At 36.5% G+C, this 17791-nt stretch overlaps 1 protein-coding gene, 1 long non-coding RNA gene and 1 other non-coding gene across 7 annotated transcripts; all 3 read left to right on the forward strand.

Moving 5' to 3' along the window:
* Positions 1-1671: 1671 nt before the first annotated feature.
* On the forward strand, positions 1672-6102 carry LOC113335790. Of its 5 annotated transcripts, none has more exons than XR_003353498.1 (9): positions 1672-2724; positions 3192-3374; positions 3471-3800; positions 3871-4006; positions 4339-4491; positions 4572-4634; positions 4877-4951; positions 5176-5237; positions 5787-6102. It is a non-coding gene; the product is annotated as an uncharacterized LOC113335790 (long non-coding RNA). The 5 variants fall into 5 exon arrangements; XR_003353499.1 differs by having other exon boundaries at positions 1672-2136; positions 2338-2398; positions 2606-2724; positions 4877-6102; XR_003353496.1 differs by having other exon boundaries at positions 4877-5237.
* A 2051-nt stretch (positions 6103-8153) lies between these two features.
* On the forward strand, positions 8154-8226 carry TRNAA-UGC. The gene has a single exon. It is a non-coding gene; the product is annotated as a tRNA-Ala (tRNA).
* A 2333-nt stretch (positions 8227-10559) lies between these two features.
* LOC113335634 (dormancy-associated protein homolog 4-like) lies at positions 10560-12452 on the forward strand. Its single transcript, XM_026581661.1, has 3 exons — positions 10560-10675; positions 11321-11619; positions 11727-12452. Exons 1-3 carry the CDS (start codon positions 10602-10604, stop codon positions 11849-11851), a joined length of 498 nt encoding a protein of 165 aa, XP_026437446.1. The 5' UTR covers positions 10560-10601; the 3' UTR covers positions 11852-12452.
* Positions 12453-17791: the final 5339 nt, after the last annotated feature.

Here is a 17791-nt window from a genome sequence, read left to right on the forward strand (position 1 = left end):
ACTTCTCACTAAAATATGCTACAGGTCGTCCTTCCTGACTCAAAACAGCTCCAATTCCCACCTTCGATGCATCACAGTGTAATTCAAATGGCTTGCTGAAATCAGGTAACACCAATAGTGGTGCGGTTATTAGTTTTGTCTTGACTGCTTCAAAGGCTTTGTCAGCTTCCTCAGACCATGAGAACTTTCCTACTTTCATGCATTCAGTAATGGGTGCCATAATGGTGCTGAAGTGATGAATAAAACGCCGGTAAAAAGAAGCGAAACCATGAAAACTCCTTACCTCGTGAAGTGTAGTGGGTGTGGTCCAATTTCTTACAGCTTCAACCTTGGAATCATCTACCTTTGGCATGCCAGGTTGCAAGAGTTTCTTGGCATGTGCCAATGGCGCGTGTGGCAATGATTGCGCGTTTAGGATTTTGGCATGGTTGCCATATATAGCGCAATGATTGTGCGGCTCGATATTGGCATGGTTGGCGTGAAGCACAATGATTGCGTGGCTCGGTTTTGGCATGGTTGCCATATATAGCGCAATGATCGTGCGGCTCGGTTTTGGCATGGTTGCCGTGAAGCGCAATGTTTGCGCGTTTTTGAATTTTTGGCATGGTTGCCATGCTTTGCGCAATGATTGCACGGTGCGTGCAATTGCTATGTATTGCGTGGTGGTTGCACGGTACGTGCATTATGGCATGCTTGCCAGGATTTTGCGCAGTGATTGCGCGGTATGTGAGAGTGGCATGATTGCCATGATTTTGCGCAATTATTGCATGGTACGTGCAATTGCTATGTATTGCGTGATGATTGCACGGTACGTGCATACGTGCATTTGGCATGTTTGCCATGCTTTTGCACAATAGTTGTGAGGTATGCGTAGACTTAGGGTTTTATATGTCGAAACCCTAATTTTGTATTTGAAAAAGGATACCCTGGTAATTTTTTACATAAGTGCGTTAAATGCTCTAATAAATGTGTTTAGCGTCACCGGTGACATCATGCTATACGTAAGGTTTTACGATTTTACCCCTTGTCTAAAAACCACCATCAACCGGAGGATATCGATAATGCCATTACATTGACATAGTTTTTTAAATTCATGAATTTTTAGTTGTTAGTTTTACTTGCTCTGCATAATCTCCCATCCGTTTTAATCTTTAATTTCAATTTAAATTATCAGAATACACAAATCAAAATAGGGAAATCAAAGTACACAAATTAAATTACACAAATTTTTTTTTATAAATTCTATGAGGTTTTCTTCTTCCAAAATCATCCCACAAGTGAGCAGTGAGATCCTCCATTAATCTTCAGTGTAAACCTCTGTTTTGAATTCTCTCTTCCACTGTTATGCACTACACCAAATTCAGGGATTAGTAACTAGATTTCGCAACAGCTTAGTGGCTGTTGCGAATTTTCTGTTGCTAATTGCAGTTGCAAAAAGTTCGCAACGTTAAAAGCAGTTGCCAAACTGGCACCTGGTTGATTCAGTTGCGATTCGCAACTAAATCCAGTTGTGCGCGTGCGGAAAATCAGTGCGGTTGCCTACACTTTCAACTGACTCATTACTCAGCCCATTCAGATGCTTGGGAAAGCTGACTCGGGTCTCTTATCTCTTTTAATCATCGAACAACTCACTCTATATCTCATTTTCTTCTCTTCTCTCTCGTTCTTCCTTGTGAGTTTTCCTCTTTCTACTACCACCACCATCGTTATCATCAAGATTAACCCTTATTGTCGTCGTCGCACATGAACTATTTTTTCACCATTTTGTTTCACTTCTACGAAGTAAACCCTAGATTCATAAATTCTTCTTCTCCTTTTGATTTTTTCCCCTGAAAATCTTTAACCCGATTTCTGATCTTAGTTCAGATTCATGCTCACCATGTCATTATCTGGATTAATCTTATTATAAATCATTTGCAAATTACAATTTTTTGACCTAAAGAGGGAAATCAGAGTTAATCTGATTGCAAGTGTTTCTCTGTTCTATGAGTGTTTTTTGGCACGAGATTTCCCCGAAACCCCTTCTCTTTTTTCACAAGATTTCTTTATAAACCCATTTGGAGAATCGTTAACGCTTTCCTCAAATTTAAGTAATTTGTTTTTTTTTTCTCTTAAAATGTCAGATGTAGAACAAAGGTATAAACCAAACCCTAGTTTTGATTTATTGTTTTTCCTTTTCAATTAGATATAACTGCAAGCTATGTTTTGTTTGATTTTACTCAATAATGTCAAATTGATGATAAAGATGTCTTAACTTTGTTTTAGTTGATAAAAAATTTTATGGCAGTATATTGATTTTTTCAGTAAATGAATGTGACTGGAAGATATTGTGTTTAGGTTGGTTCAGAACCAGGATGGAATGATCATGTTAGCTAGGCAGGCTCTCTGAACCTACAAGGTAATTGGAGAGTGTTTTGGACGAATAATCAAGGAAGAAGGATTTGGGGTCATTGTGGATAGGAAACACAAGAAATGTCATGCATTACTTCCCTACTCAAGTTGGACCATATATCGGCTCATTTGTTCTTTAATTTAACCTAAATTTGTTCTCATATTCTGGATTATTGTAGCTTGATTGCTAAATTGTTTTAAAATATGTTATCAGGCCTTGAACTTTACATTCAAGGATAACTTCAAGAGGCTCTTTAGTTTCAAGAAGGATAAAGATGGTTACTGGAAATGATTAGCTGGTGGCATCTGGATGTGCTGTTGGTGCTTATTCAGGTGATCTACATCTTGATACGCACCGCAGAACACTTGGCTTAATTTAACTTGGCTAAATCGTGAATGTGATACATATATATTAATACTTCGAGTTCATCTTTTATTTTTTCTTGGAATGTTTAGTAGCTTCTTCCCATGGCGTGTACCTCCATAGATCCTTATACAAAGTAGCCTACTGAAATGATCCGGATGCATAATGAAAGATTTATTAATAAGGACTCCATGAGCTATTTTAATTGCTGGTGCACATTAGAGTTTTTTTATGGAAGTCTTGTTTGTGATTAATGCATATCTAGCGGGAAATACTGTAGAACAATGAGCAGGGGATATTTATTATAGTGGCATATAGGTCCATGGGGAAGAGCTTTTCGAGTTCAAACAAATAATGGTACTAATGAGGGTCATTTTATCTTCTTGTTGTACTATGCTTGTATAGAGATGTCTAACAAATTTGTTTCATTGATCAGATGAAGTAATTGGTGAACTTGATAAATCTGTAATAAATACGAAAAATGGTGAGGTGGCACTTGTGAGTCTGTGGCTGTAAAACCAAATATGCTTTTGGCTCTCCATAGTCTCGGCAAAAACTCGTTGTTGTTCCTCCTGGTTCAATCATCTCTTACTGAAGCTGACTTGTATCTTTCGTTAAGGTTGGTGGGAATCAACTTTTTTTTATACTTTCTAACACTTGGGGATTTATTTTGGTTTTGCTTATTCAAGTTGTATGCTGACGTTATGTACGACAGGGGATAGAATCCTGGGACATGGACAATGGTGAGAACATTGTGATTGCTGGAAAAAAGAAGAAAGAAGGTAGTGCGAGATGTACGGGACCAAGTATTCAAAAGTATCGTAGTATATGATTGAGTGTGACGATTGCTTGGGTGGTTTTCATCTTAAATGTCTTAGACCTCATTGAAGGAGATTCCAGACGGGGATTGGATTTGTGAATTTTGTGAGGCTAGGAAAGCGGGGAAGAAAGCTGACCTTCCTGAACCACCAAAATGGAAAAAGCGGAGAAGAACGGCAACGGACAAGCTTCTTTCTAATGACCTATGGGTTGTACATATTGAAAGGTGAGACTTGAAAATACAGCTTTTACAATGTTATACATTATTCAGTTCGTTAACTTTGAAAGTAAACCAGCTTATGGAAGGAACCAGATGGTAGTTATTGGTTTAGAGGTCGATGGTATGTGATTCCTGAAGAGACTGCAGTTGGAAGGCATCCACATAATCTACGCAGGGAGCTTTATCGCACTAATGATTTTGCGGACATTGAGGTAGGTAACTCTTTGCTGATAGAAATTATCCTGTCTTTTATGTATGCTTATAAGTGGAAGTTATATTATTGCCGTCACCTTTTAGTCTATATAGACACTAAGAGGTTAGACATGATGTATATCTTTGCTCAGCAAAAAAAAGGAATGAGCATTCATGTGCCCTTGATTCTGACGGAGTGAAAATGACGATACTTGTTTTGCACAAACCCCTAGATATATCATTGGGGTCACGGTTCATATTTGTTAAATAACTTAAAATACTTTAGTGTTTCATGTTGCATCTAATTGGATCTTTTTCATACTCCTCACCATTACTCTGTCAATGCATGCAGATGGAATCTATTCTTAGGCATTGCTCTGTAATGAACTGTAAAGAATTTTCTGAATCCAAGTACATAGTTAATCCTTATAAAGTGAAAATAAATTCTCACTTTGCAGCCTATAAGAAATATTTAGAAACATGTGGGGTTCTTGCTGGTAAACCGGTAAGTTCTTCTGAATGTTGAAGTTTGCAGCAAACTGTTATGAATATTATATATATTCTGACTTTTGCAACCAATTGCAGAAAAACAGAGTATTCCATATTACAACACTAATGATTCCAAAGGAGGAGGCAACTTAGGACTCTGTAAGTAATTGTTTGCTCTTTTGTAGATGATCCCCGCCGATCTAGCTAAATTATTTTACCTGTCTAGGATGTCAGTCTAATTTCATATAATTAAGATGAAAACTATCCATAAAGCTCACTAAATCAAAAGAAAACTTATTTGTACCGTTTGTGGTCTTCCTAAATCTTCTGCACCTGCATGGGATTCACTTCTTATCTTAATGTGAACGTCATTCGTGATGAAATGTTTGTTGTTTGTCCAGTGCTCGACGATGAATGAAGAAGACATTTTCGATTTTCAAGACAAACTCCCTCCTTTCCCCCTTGGGTGGATTCATGTAATTAAGAAAAATCACCTTTCAAGTAGTTATCTTGTTTTTTATTCAAGGACTTATTTTTATCTAATCCTTGCCTCACTTTGGGCGCATAATGTGTCTACAAATACTTCAATTTGACATCAATCATATGATATCATGCACATCTTTAATCCTTGATATGTGTTGTCCTAGTCACAGAAGTATACAATCACTTCACTCATTAACTTCCTGGTTTGTTTTTCAAGCACATCCTTCACAGGCTTGCTTTATGTCTTCAGTTGATATTCATACACATTATTCATACCAGGTAATAATATACTATTTTGGAATTGCTATTATTTGCCTGTAGACCTTAATATACTGCCCATACCTACTTCACTATTTATAGTTCATTTGAAATTTTACATGGATTTTACGTGGATTTTTCCCTTTATTAAATCATGTTACCCAAAACAATTGCAATTGTCATGGCCCTCACAGATACTTCCAGGTAGAATTTGTCTCTCCCTTTGTATCTGAATTATTACAATTGTAGTGACTTTGCATGGTCTAGCTGAACCAAAATAGCAGTTGGGTACACCCATTACCCACTCTGCCTTCTATCCAACAAATTTTCTACTCTTGTGGAATAGTAGAATTGAAGTAAATAAAGAAAGAAAAGGGAGTTTAAAAACTGGACCATGAAAATTGATTGTTACTGTGTAGTCCATTCTTCATCGTATCGGTCGAACGAACTAACAACTGTGTTGTCGTATTTAAACATTCAAAGATATAGACTATCACCTACTCAATTATTGCTTGTCATATTAAATACTAATAGTAAAATGGTCCATTGTTTGTTGTACATTTTGAGCAGCTTCACTGGGCGTGCGATATCTATCACACTGCTCTTGCTGGTTCCTCCAGTTGAAATGCCTCACAACCCATGGTGACAACTTAAACTTCAAGCACCAGGCATACCTCATGCAGCAGAAAATGTTCACCTGGTTAGATGGTTCCAGTAGGCGAATGTGAGAGTTCTTTTTTCTTTAGATCATTTTGTAAGAACCTTAGTGTGATACTGAATTTATAAATATATCCACCTGACAATCCTTCATATGATTTTTGTGATGTGCTTCATACTTTTTGGTGTGTATGGAGTGCATCATGGTGTATCATTGTGAATTAACTCTAAGAGTACATTTTTGATACTTCTGTTCGATTAATTTGATTTCGAAATGAACATGAAACTTAAATTTGTTGCATGAACTCTAATATTGACCTAGTTTTGACTGGTCAAAACCACTATTTTTTGATGTTGCAAACATTTCGCAACTGCAACATTCGTTCCGATATTGCAGTTTTGCAACAGAGGAAACAGTTGCGATCATTCGCAACAGTTCATAACAGTTGCATTTTGAGTCTAAAACTGTTGCGACCGAAAATTTGCAATGGCATGGAAGCCGTTGCGAAAACTTGCAACATCGACTTTCGTAACAGAGGTGAACTGTTGCGACCCCACTTTGCAACTGCCAGTTACAGTTGCTAATCACCCAGTTACAGTTGCTAATCACTAAATTTTGTGTAGTGATGTAATCTCTTGCAGGGACACCCCATGGGGCAACTTCTTACCTCAAATCTTTATCAGGAATGAACCCAAGTTTTCTCCCGTCGAGTTTCCTCGATTACCATATTGTGCAAAATGATGCAGGTGAGCATAATCCTGTTCATTTCTAATGGTTTAAACGATACGGTCCACAAATTATATGGAAATTTCTCTTCAAAATTACAATCGCTCGTTCCACATCCTTCCTACACGCCATCTGTCTTTTGTTAAACAATCATAGAGCACGAACATATTCCCCGTTTATATATAGGCATCTCGTCGTAAGCCTGAACTAAAGTTGACCACTACGGATAAATTTTGTCCGCCAGAAAAATACCCCATGCCATATTAATTGTCGTTGATGGAGCATTTCCATACTTCAATTCTTCGAACAACGGTGATTTGTGCAAGATATTGATGTCGTATGTTGCAACCCGCAAGTCCAAAAAGTGCATGCCATATCCCAAAATCATAAGAAGTTGCGGCTTCCAAAACCACGATTGGTTTTGCATAGTGGCCCTTATATTGACCTTGCCAAGCATACAGACATCCATGCCACACCCAGTGCATGCAATCAAGGCTACCTAATATTCCATGAAAGCCTCTGGCTCGATTCTCATCTAGTAGACGATTGATATCATCTTGCATGGGTTGTCCTAAAAAACGTGGACCAAAATGGTTGACTACAGTTTAGCAAAACATTTTGATATTGTCCTATGCAGTTGTTTTGGCCATATGAATGTACTCATCACAAGCATCCGTAGGAAGCCCATAACCAATAATCCTAAGAGATGATGTGACCTTTTGTTCAAGACCATGCCCTCGTATGTTTCGTGCATCAAATTGATAGTTAAATTTAGGATTTACCCGACAAAGCTCTCAAATAACCCGCATGACCAAGTTTTGTGGCATTCGGCAGCGACGTTGAAAATCCTCATCATAGTAGACACTTTTATTAAGAAAATAATCACGTATCATTTGCTGGTGAATTGCCTCTCTAAATATCCTCTTCTCAATACAGATCCTGGTTCTGGATCTCGTGGAACTTGGCCGGTGTATAATTGTAGCATTGCATTAGTTCTGGATTTCTCATCGTTTGATTCTGCATCCATTTGATCCAGCTGCTGCATTAACGCTCCTTGTTGATGGAAAAATATTTCCTTTAATAATTGAATTTCTTCATTCTCCATTTCAGGATCCATAATGAATGAAACTAATGAAAACAAGAAAGAGATTTAAGAAAAATTGGAAGATTTTTTTATACAATAGAGAATGAAACGTATTTGAATGTGTTTATAATCGGCGGATTAAGTGTGTTTATATAAGTGTGGAACTAAACATAATGGGGGCAAATGGAAAAAGTCGGCTCAATATGAGACGAGCATTGGACCATATTGAGCCGACCGATTTCATATGGTACGATCGGCTTATTTTGACCGCTAAACAATTTACCCACTGCACAAAACTCAATTTTCGTATCTACCTGGCACCAAAAACTACTTTATTTGCATAGTCCGATGGGAGTTGCTCTTAGTGAGTATTGAGTAAGCAGAAACCCTCCGTAGATGAAAAGCTTCGTTTTCTCCCAGCCAAACTAAAACGAAAACTTAAATATTAAAATACACCATATTAACATGTGGGGATGTAGCTCACATGGTAGAGCGCTCGCTTTGCATGCGAGAGGTACGGGGTTCGATACCCCGCATCTCCAATTCTGTTTTTTTTTCCCTAAATTCCTCTCCAAAACTCGGCTTTTTAGACAACTCAGGCTCTTCTTCCCTTAACCCCCTTTTTTTTGCTTCATCTCCTTCCTCCTGTCTTTTGAGTAAGAGCTTCAGACAAAACTCTCACACTACTGAGACAAAGACTTTTCAATAGGTATGTATGTAACCAAGAAATTCTTTAATCAATTGTCTTTCTCTATATTATTGTTTGGAATCTGGGTTATTTAATTTATTGGTTAGTAGTGTTGTTTGAATCCATTTTGTTACTGGGTTTTGATAATTTTATGGAATTTTTGTTTTGGGGGTTTGTTCACAATTAGTTAGGTAAATGTTATGTTTGTTTGGGATGAATTAGGTTCATTTTAGATGAAATTTGTGTTTTTTGGTGTTTATTGTTAGCTGAAGAACCCCTTTTTGATCATGGGTTTTGATTAAGTGTAGATGGTAAAGCTTCAACCTTCTCATTGCTACTTTGAATTATGATATGGGCATTGTAAATTAGGTTTTAGAAAATCCCCATTTTGATTTGAATGGTAGTTTTTTGAACTTAGTTTTTGGTTGTTAAGCCGAACAGAAGAAGGAAAATTCAGTAAAGAACAATGTTTGTATTTCAATCCGTCATCGAGAGCTAGTCTTATGGTGGATTGAGGGTAGATGGTAAAGCTTTCAATCTGTTATAGGTATCCCAGGTTCGAGATAATGAGCGTATGGTTTGTAGATATTCTTTAAATATGATTTGAGGTGCGTTGACGATTACAATGGTTGAGGTTGAATCGGTTTTGGGATTATTCAACCTGTGGCTAAACAGAGAAAATACTAATTTACTTTACAGTAGATGAGGTTTAGAAGAAGATAAATTTCTACCTACTTCATGTTTATGCAGGATAAGGCGTTCTATATTTACGATATAGAAATCTTCGTATGACTGTTTTGCGGTCATGAAGTGTTCCTCTTTTGAGTAGGTAGCTGCTATCAAAATGAACTAGAGTTGCATTACGGGGGCTTGCCAGTTGTGGAGTAATGATATGGAGCATACCCCTGCCTGCTGTTACTATATGTATATGGATATCTAGCCTATTGGTTATTGAATTCAAACGGCCACCCGTACAAGCTCATATTCTGATTCTTGGTCATTCTAGAAACTTATTTTAGATGTGTGCAAAGGATATGTCTATGTCATTTAGGGATTATAAGATTGGGATAATTAGTGAGGTTGCTTAAATGTTTTCCAGTCGATTTGAATGACATCAAAGACTAATTTTAACACAGTAAATTTCTCTTTTGGCAGGTCCGGTTACTATAAGTAAAAGGGGTTACTTTCAAGGACCTAGCCGTGCCTATTTTAAAACCTTGGTCAGTATTACCACTCTCTAATTTTGGATGAATCTGGTTCTTTTTGTGAACACCCTACATTATTTCCAAATGCTTTGATAATGATTTAGCTTGAAAAACGTTGATAGAACGTAGGCTGCTGATACAATATATTGGAATTCTTTGACGAGCAGGTATGTGAAATGTGAAACAATTGAACTTGCTCAGACATTCTTTAATGAAATGCCTGAGTAGGATTTTTTTTTCTTGGACTTTTCTGATTATTGGGTACTCAAAATGTGGAAAGGTTGACATTGCTCATGAAGATTTTGATAATGTGCCGAATAGTGGGAGTATCTATGACATTTCTTGTTGAGTGAGTTATTTTGCTGATGTCTCTTTTTGCAAAGCATAGTTACAACTAGTAAGCTTAAGGTGATCTTTCATAGGAAGTTATTAGAGACCTGCTAAGATGCAATGTCGACTGGGAAGTATGTTGAGTGGGGTACAATTAGCTAGTAATCAATCCACACTTACTGCGTCAGCTAGGAATTTTTATTGTTGATCGTACTTGTTTCAAAAATAATTTAATTACTGTTTGAAAATGCTGATGTGGAACAGTGTGGTAACATGTTAATCCAAGCCTCTTGTGGCATACAACAGTTTAGTTGTTTGAGTTTTTCTGATGCTATTATTGCAGTATGGCTTACTTGTTGCTAATTGGATCTGGATTTTGGTTCAGCTCCACATCACACGGAGATTGGTCACTTTTCATGTCTTGGTATGTGTCTACTCTCTAACAAAGTTCCCTTGCTTTCTTATATAAAGAACATAGAAGCTTGTGTTTGAAGTAACTACATCTTTGAACATCCTGACATAAAATATTTTTACTGTGTCTCTTTAAATTTCAGTCCCAGCCTACCTTTATTTGCAGGTGCTGCTTATATAGTTGAAAAGCTAGCTCAAAGTAAGGTTGTTTCGGAACCAGTAAGTAATAACAAGTTTATTTCATTTTGAATTTTATGCTCTTTAGACGCATACATAGCTATCCATGACTGGATGTGCTTTGAAGCCCCCCTTGGCGAATCATAGTTCTGGTGCTGGACTTGCCAGTTTGACATGTAGGTGAATACACTTCAATTTTGTCAGCATATAGGACTTCGATTGTGAGTCTTTATTTTAGCTATGAATGCCTACACCATATGACCCGTTTTCGAAAAAGATCGAAAAACTGTTAGGAATTAGGATCTCTCCTGAATTAGTCGCTCAATAAAACACAAATATGATACATATCTTGTTGATTTGATAGAAGCTTCCAAATCTTTCCTTTAACTTCCTATTTAAAATCCCATGCGGAAGATGATACATATCTTGTTTTCCTGCGAGAGAATGAAGGGTTTTTTCTACTCAAGATATCTAAAATGATGATACATATTTTGTTGATGCTCCCAAAATATCTAAAATATCTACTACTGACAAGTCTTAGACAATATATAAGTCGACCACCATATATCCACATGTTTGATAATTATCTCCAACTATTATCCACATATTTATATTGGTTGAAAAATTCTTTATACGCCTTTTTATATGCATTTCCTTTGTGACTAATTGACATATTATCCAAATAAACCAAATCCTATCTTATCCACTGAAACTTTAAATTCTATCTTTTACTGTTTATGCTCTATAAAAACCCTTCCAAGTACCTGAACCTTTGAACACTCTTTCTCTACTGACTCAAATCTTCTATTATTATCGTTATCACAGCAATTTGTTTCCCAGAGTCCGATACATTGTCTTTCGTATCATTTGTCGTGGTATTATGGGTCTTCTCGAAAACTTTTGGGACGATACATTAGCTGGTCCTAGGCCTGAAAATGATCTGAAAAAGTTACGCCGGTACGATTCTGGTCCTTTGCCATCATCTGAAGATGTCCCAGTGATCTCTCGTTCCATCACCATACCCAAAAGCAATTGCTCCAATATCCGCGTCTCTCTGGATGATTCGTCTTCCTCCGGTCCTTCTTCTCCGGCGGGGTCTAGCACCCCTGGATCCCCTCTCTCATGTACGTATATTTGGAGTGCATTTTGGTTTAGTCAATTAGTTGTTGCTTTTTATGTACACGCTTGCCTATTGTACGTGGTGTAACACTTTTTCCGTGTATGTTTGTAGCATGGACGTCAAGGGACACGAAGCAATTGATGAGGATGAAATCAACATCGGCGGCATTAGAACGAGCCGAACCTAGAATCCCTACGGTTTACGATTGGATGGTGATAAGCGCTATCGATCGATAAACAACAACAACGAAACCGGAAGCTATGGCCTCTCATACCAGCAGCCATTTGCTGGACAATTTGGAAGTCCTGGAATGCAATAGTTCTCGAAAACATCAATTCCAATACGAGTGAGGTGATAAATAAGGTGAAAATTCAAGCTTATTGCCGGTATCACTGTAGTACAGTGTTAAAGTCACTGTATGATGATACTAGTAACCTGAATTTGAAACTCGTTAATACCAAATTCTTTACCTCAAGCATACTGATGGGCTCAGTGATGAGGTTATGAAGATTCATGCTTAGTGTCGCGCTCTTAATGATGAGGTTATGAACAGTCTTTATCTTGATTCAATCATCAACAACTGGAGTATCTATTTTAGTTCTTAATGTAACCGTTGTGCCCATCATTTATTTTTTTATTTTTTTTATTTTTTTTTTGGGTGTGTGTTTGGGATCTGTCGAGAATTTGTTCCTCTTGCTTTTGTTGGGTTGTGAGTTTGCATCTCTTGAGCTTGTTTTCCTGCTCTTTATGTCTTTATTCTATTTTTAACCATTTTTTTGTTGTTGAAGAATTGGAAATATATATAGTAAATAAATATAATATATAAGTATTTTCTAATAGGAATTGTATCAATCAATATGGTAATTAACCTGTCCGTGCCTCTATTTTTCTATCATTAGCTGAACTTTGTAGCTTCACAACGATGCAGATGCAATGATCTTGGCGAAGAGCTATATGGTATCGTTGCTTGTTATCTGTGTGCAAGTCATCGTGTATGTACAATCAGATCTGCCTCGTTTAATTGGGCCCCAAAATCTAATTGTGGGCCTCACACTAGAGGGCAAAAAAAAGGTCATTAAAACCTAATTTGAGGCACCCCTTATCCCAATATTTTTTAACTGGCTAAACCGCCATTAGTGTGATTAGGTTAAAATCAGAGTTTGGAATTAAAATTGGAAGAAAAAAAAAAGGGTTTTTGAAGAGATGAATAGATGTCGTCATCTTAAAATGAGGGTGCTAATTAAAATCCCATTGATCAAAACGGAAAAACCAATCCTCAAAATGAAGAACACGAAGTTCAAAATACTCAGGTAAACTTCTTATACTCTTCAAATTGTCTAGATGGTACTCTAAGTGGTCGCCCCATAGACATTATGCCACAACTTAGAGAAAGAATCGTCAGTGTCGAGGGGTGTCTACCCCAACGACTCTGGAAAGTCGCCAATTAATTAGCACCACAATTGACGACTCAAACCTGCAACTTTTTCAGGTTATGAAAAATCGTCATGGTAATATGATAAACCTTGACGACTCTAACAAGGGTCGTCACCCAAATTTTTTACACATACACGACTCTCAAATTCCAAATGACGACTCTATGATAATTGGTAACGACACTCAAGTTCCAAATGAGTCTTTATAAGACTCAAGTTGACGACCCTTTCAATTTTTGGGACAGAGAGGTTGTTTGTTTTTCACATAGAGTCGTTAACTTTTAAAAATGGGTCGTTCACAAAGGATCGCCATATGTTTCTATATTACTGTAACGACTCTAATCTAGAGCAAAAAAACTAAAAAACCAGAATTAGGGTCGTTCTCTCCCTCCTCATAAACCCTAACGATTTTATATAGTCTCTACATGCATATGAAAAATTGTTAGGCTTTTCGGGTTGACGATCCTACAACTGTAACTGATTTTTTTTTTGTTCTTGGAATCATTAATGGAGGAGAAAATAGTTGAGGGAGAGAGAGGGTAGGAGAAGAGAGTCTGTTTTTTTTTTTTTTGTTAAGAGATGGGGGCTTAGGATTACGGAAAATGGGTCATTTGTCCAAATATTTTTAAATCACGGTTCAAATGGACGAGTAAAAAATAGTTTGGGTGAAATGGCCAAAAAAAATAGTAAGGATGAAACTGGATACATCTTGTGTAAAGTAAAAATAAGAAAAAATATTTGAAAATGGACACGATGAAACTGGTTACATCCTGCCTATTTTTACATTTTTGTCCATTTAAACAGTATCAAAATCTAACTATCCATTTCACCCAGGAATTGTTAATTTTGAGCTTTTTAACCAATTTTGTGTTAGAATTAAGGGTTAAAAAAAATTTAAGTTTTAATATTAGTGAAGGGCAAAATAATACTTTCAATACATTTTGGAATCCCCTACTATAAATGGAGAGGGTATAACTCTGCTGAGACCCCCAAAAAAAAATTTTGAGACCCCCAATTAAACGAGGATAATCTTTTGTACGCGTCTTCAGGTATATATGGTGCATTTTTTTTTAATTGTGATGTGTTCGTTTGAGCATCATTTGTTCATTTTGAACTCCACGGATATTTTCAAGTGGCCTCACCTTTTTTATATTAATTTTTTTTCTAAATGTTTTTAATTTTTTTTGGCCTAAAGGTTAAAACTTTACTAAGAGCAAGGGCTATGGAATGAGTGTTTTTAACACTCATTCCTTCTCAAATTGAGTGAGTGACTGAGTGAAGGAGTGTTTTGTGACCGTGGGACTCAAAATTAACAGACTAAGTGGTTGATGTTTATCCGCTTGGAGAGAAAAATTCTCTCCAAAACGGCTGAACTTATGCCTCCGGTAGTTTTTTTTTTAATAATAAAACCTAATGTGGGTCCCACATCCAAGAATTTTAAAATAATAAAACTCTAAAAATAGGGTTGAGAGGCATATGTTTAGCCGCTCAATTTAATTTTTTTTCCAAACGGCTGAAATTCAGCCGCTTAGTCTCCACTTTCGCACTCTTTCGCCCCAATGAGTGTACGAGTGATTATTGATGAATGAGTGAGCATTCTCACTTCATAGTAGCACCTAATTTGAGCAAATCCAGTGATACTCATTCATAATGAATGAGAGCGTTCACTCCATAGCCCTTGCTCTAAACAAAGCATTACGGTACTTACAGGTAGGGGTGAGCATGGGTGATCCACCCGCCAATCCGACCCAACTTATACATAATTTGGCGGGTGGCTTGGACGTAGATCTAATACTAAAATACATTAAATATTGGATAGAGTGTGAATGCAAGTCTAGAAATTCATTAGACATTCACACCAGTTAGCTTAAGTGTATTTGGGCCGACCGAACGAGCGAAGCGAGGGAGGGAGGACCTTTTATATGGTCACTTTTTTGTAAAATGTAAGTGATCAATTGGCATAAAATTATTGTAAATGATCTGGGCCGAAAAATCTTAAATGTCCCTCTGAATCAAATTTTTATTTTTTTCCTTTAGACATTTTCGTAAATAAACCGAAGAGGAAGGGAAAATAGGTATAAGAGTCAAATTGTATTATAATTCCTTATATATCATATTTTTTCAGTGATATAACATATCCAAAAATTCATTCCTTACAAATTTTATCTCGTTGGAAAGATTTTAAAGAGATCTACACAATGAGTACAAACAACAATTTCAAATCTAAAGTTATTACGAAAAATTCGGAGGTGTTTCAAAAATTGATTTCATAGCCATCATGCAAACCACCACAAAGGAGCATAACACATTATGTAGGCATATTTAGTTTATGCATTAAATAATTTTCCATTGTAATTAATAAAACGATGTACTCCGTCTGTTTCAGGAAAAGTGATACTTTCACTTTAGGTACAATTTTTCCTAAACGATGTTACAGTCCAATTACAACAGAGTTTCCCTTTTTCTTCAGTCGGCCCTCCCCATTGTGGTAGTGGTGTTCTAGTTTTAAAATCATGTAAGGTACGAAGATGAGTCTAATAATTTATACTCAATAGTATATCTATTTCGTATTATTGATCCGTGGAAGTTTTCAATTTACGCATTCTTAATATAGAGACGAAAAGGATTTAGTTAGCATGTAAGAATGTTTATCTAAGGATGAATTAGGATGTTATAAATAATGATTAGACTTTTTTTTCATTTGGTATAGCTTTAATTTTATGCGCGGATCTACCCGCCTACCCACGGATGTCAAAACCGAGGGTAATGGACAAGACACAGATAAAATCTAACACCCTATTTACATGGACCGGACATCGGTGACACCAATCCAATACCACGGATTTTACCCGTTGCTCACCCCTACTTAAAGGAACATTTACATGTTTTAACAAATACGAACCCGAAGCCCATACTTTTTTAGTCTTTCAAAAGAGGCACATACATCTTGAATTACCTTCTTGTTTCTTTCAAATACTCAGAAGTTTCGCTCTTTCCAGATTAATTTGATCTAAATGTTTTATACATATTGGGACTGCCAAACCAAGAAAATTGATTGGCAAATGCTTAAATGTGGGTGTTTACCCATCCCATCTCAAGACTCTCAATAAGAGGTGAGTCGTTCAAACTTGGACGGTCGTCCTAGTCTAGGCTAATCCTCGGCTCAAGTTGAGACGTTTTTGGTTTCATACTAAGACGACCAGTCCCTTTTCAGTCGATAAATTATGGCGAGGTCCATTCAACGGTTATAATCTCATTTACTTTAAACTCCAAAATCGCACCTTCTTATGATGAATGGTTCAACTGTATATATTAGTCCTCCAGAGGTTATCGTAGATGAAGATTTATCTTTATTGTTAGAGCACTTCTCGGTCGAACTCGCAAGTGTTGTTATCTAAAGCTTGTTTGTCAAGTTTAGTTGTCAAAACTATAAGTCTTGATTTCTAGTCTACTTATACCTATGTCTCGGATTATGATAGAATGTGTAGTTGAGCTTTAGACATCACGGCGTTCATCGATTGAAGACGAAGATGTACCAAGGGGAGCTTGTGGAACTTCATCAATAAAAGGTATGTGGAGACTTGAACTCATCTATCACTCAGAAGTCTATTTATATTCTATCTCCTATTGAGACAAAAGTCGTATAGCTATATAGACTTTACTTTATACACATTTGATACATCGAACTGCGTTTAACTCGCTTACATACTTCTCGAAATATGTGTTGGTAAGCTTTCGTTTTAACCAAGTTCATCTTTTATTCTTGACAAAATTCAAAAGATGATCATGTGAAAATCACCTGGTAACATCTTATATGATTTGTGTGAGACAGTCATTTGATGAAGACTCGGAATGTTTCGTATTAATCATTTGATCACTTGAAAATTTCTTTGAAGCTAATAGTTTGTGTGAGACATCTATTCTCGTCTTCCAATATGTTTCAATGATTAAAATGGGAGTTTAGAACAATTAACCATTAATTGGATATAGCACAGTATGCGTACTTGTATGCTAATTGTTGCAAGAGTATTCCAAGTCTGAGAATTTAGTATGCGTACCCATATGCGTACTGATTCAACAGTTGAAGTCCGGGAACTACAGTATGCATACATGTATTCGTACGGATTTCAACTAAGCCCGGTCGTGAAAGACAGTATGCGTACCCGTTTACATATTGGCGAACATACCAGATCCGGGAACTCTAAGTATGCGTACCCGTTTGCATACTTGAGTGGTTAAGTTCTAAACTAGATTATTCATGAACAAATACATTTATATAATAAGGAATGCAATCTTTGAAAACCGTGGCTAAAATGTTTATGAATTGATTCGAGTGAATCAAAACCGATTTTAATTTCCTTCAATTGTGTCTTATATACTTCTATCAGAATATAAACAATTGAACAACTCTATAACTAGTTTCATTTGAGTCATTTGAACTAGCTGTGATTAAAATGAACAAAATTGATATGAAAGTGTTCATATGGCTAACTTCAGTTAACTATTGATGAGACAACTAAATGTACACGTTTAGGTACGGTTACTCATATCCAAATATAGGTACATTTCATTTGTGTATAACAAGCTAAGACAATCTAACGGTTGAAAGATATTAACTTGAATATAATCAGGTTTTCATCTAACGGTGAATATTGAATGCTTTGTTACCAAGGTAACATGATTGCAAACCCTAATTTGAAGGCTATATAAGGGAGAACTCTAACAACTGGGAAACGTAATCTC

This window comes from Papaver somniferum, unplaced genomic scaffold (assembly GCF_003573695.1).
Source record: "Papaver somniferum cultivar HN1 unplaced genomic scaffold, ASM357369v1 unplaced-scaffold_15, whole genome shotgun sequence".
Classification (NCBI taxonomy): domain Eukaryota; kingdom Viridiplantae; phylum Streptophyta; class Magnoliopsida; order Ranunculales; family Papaveraceae; genus Papaver; species Papaver somniferum.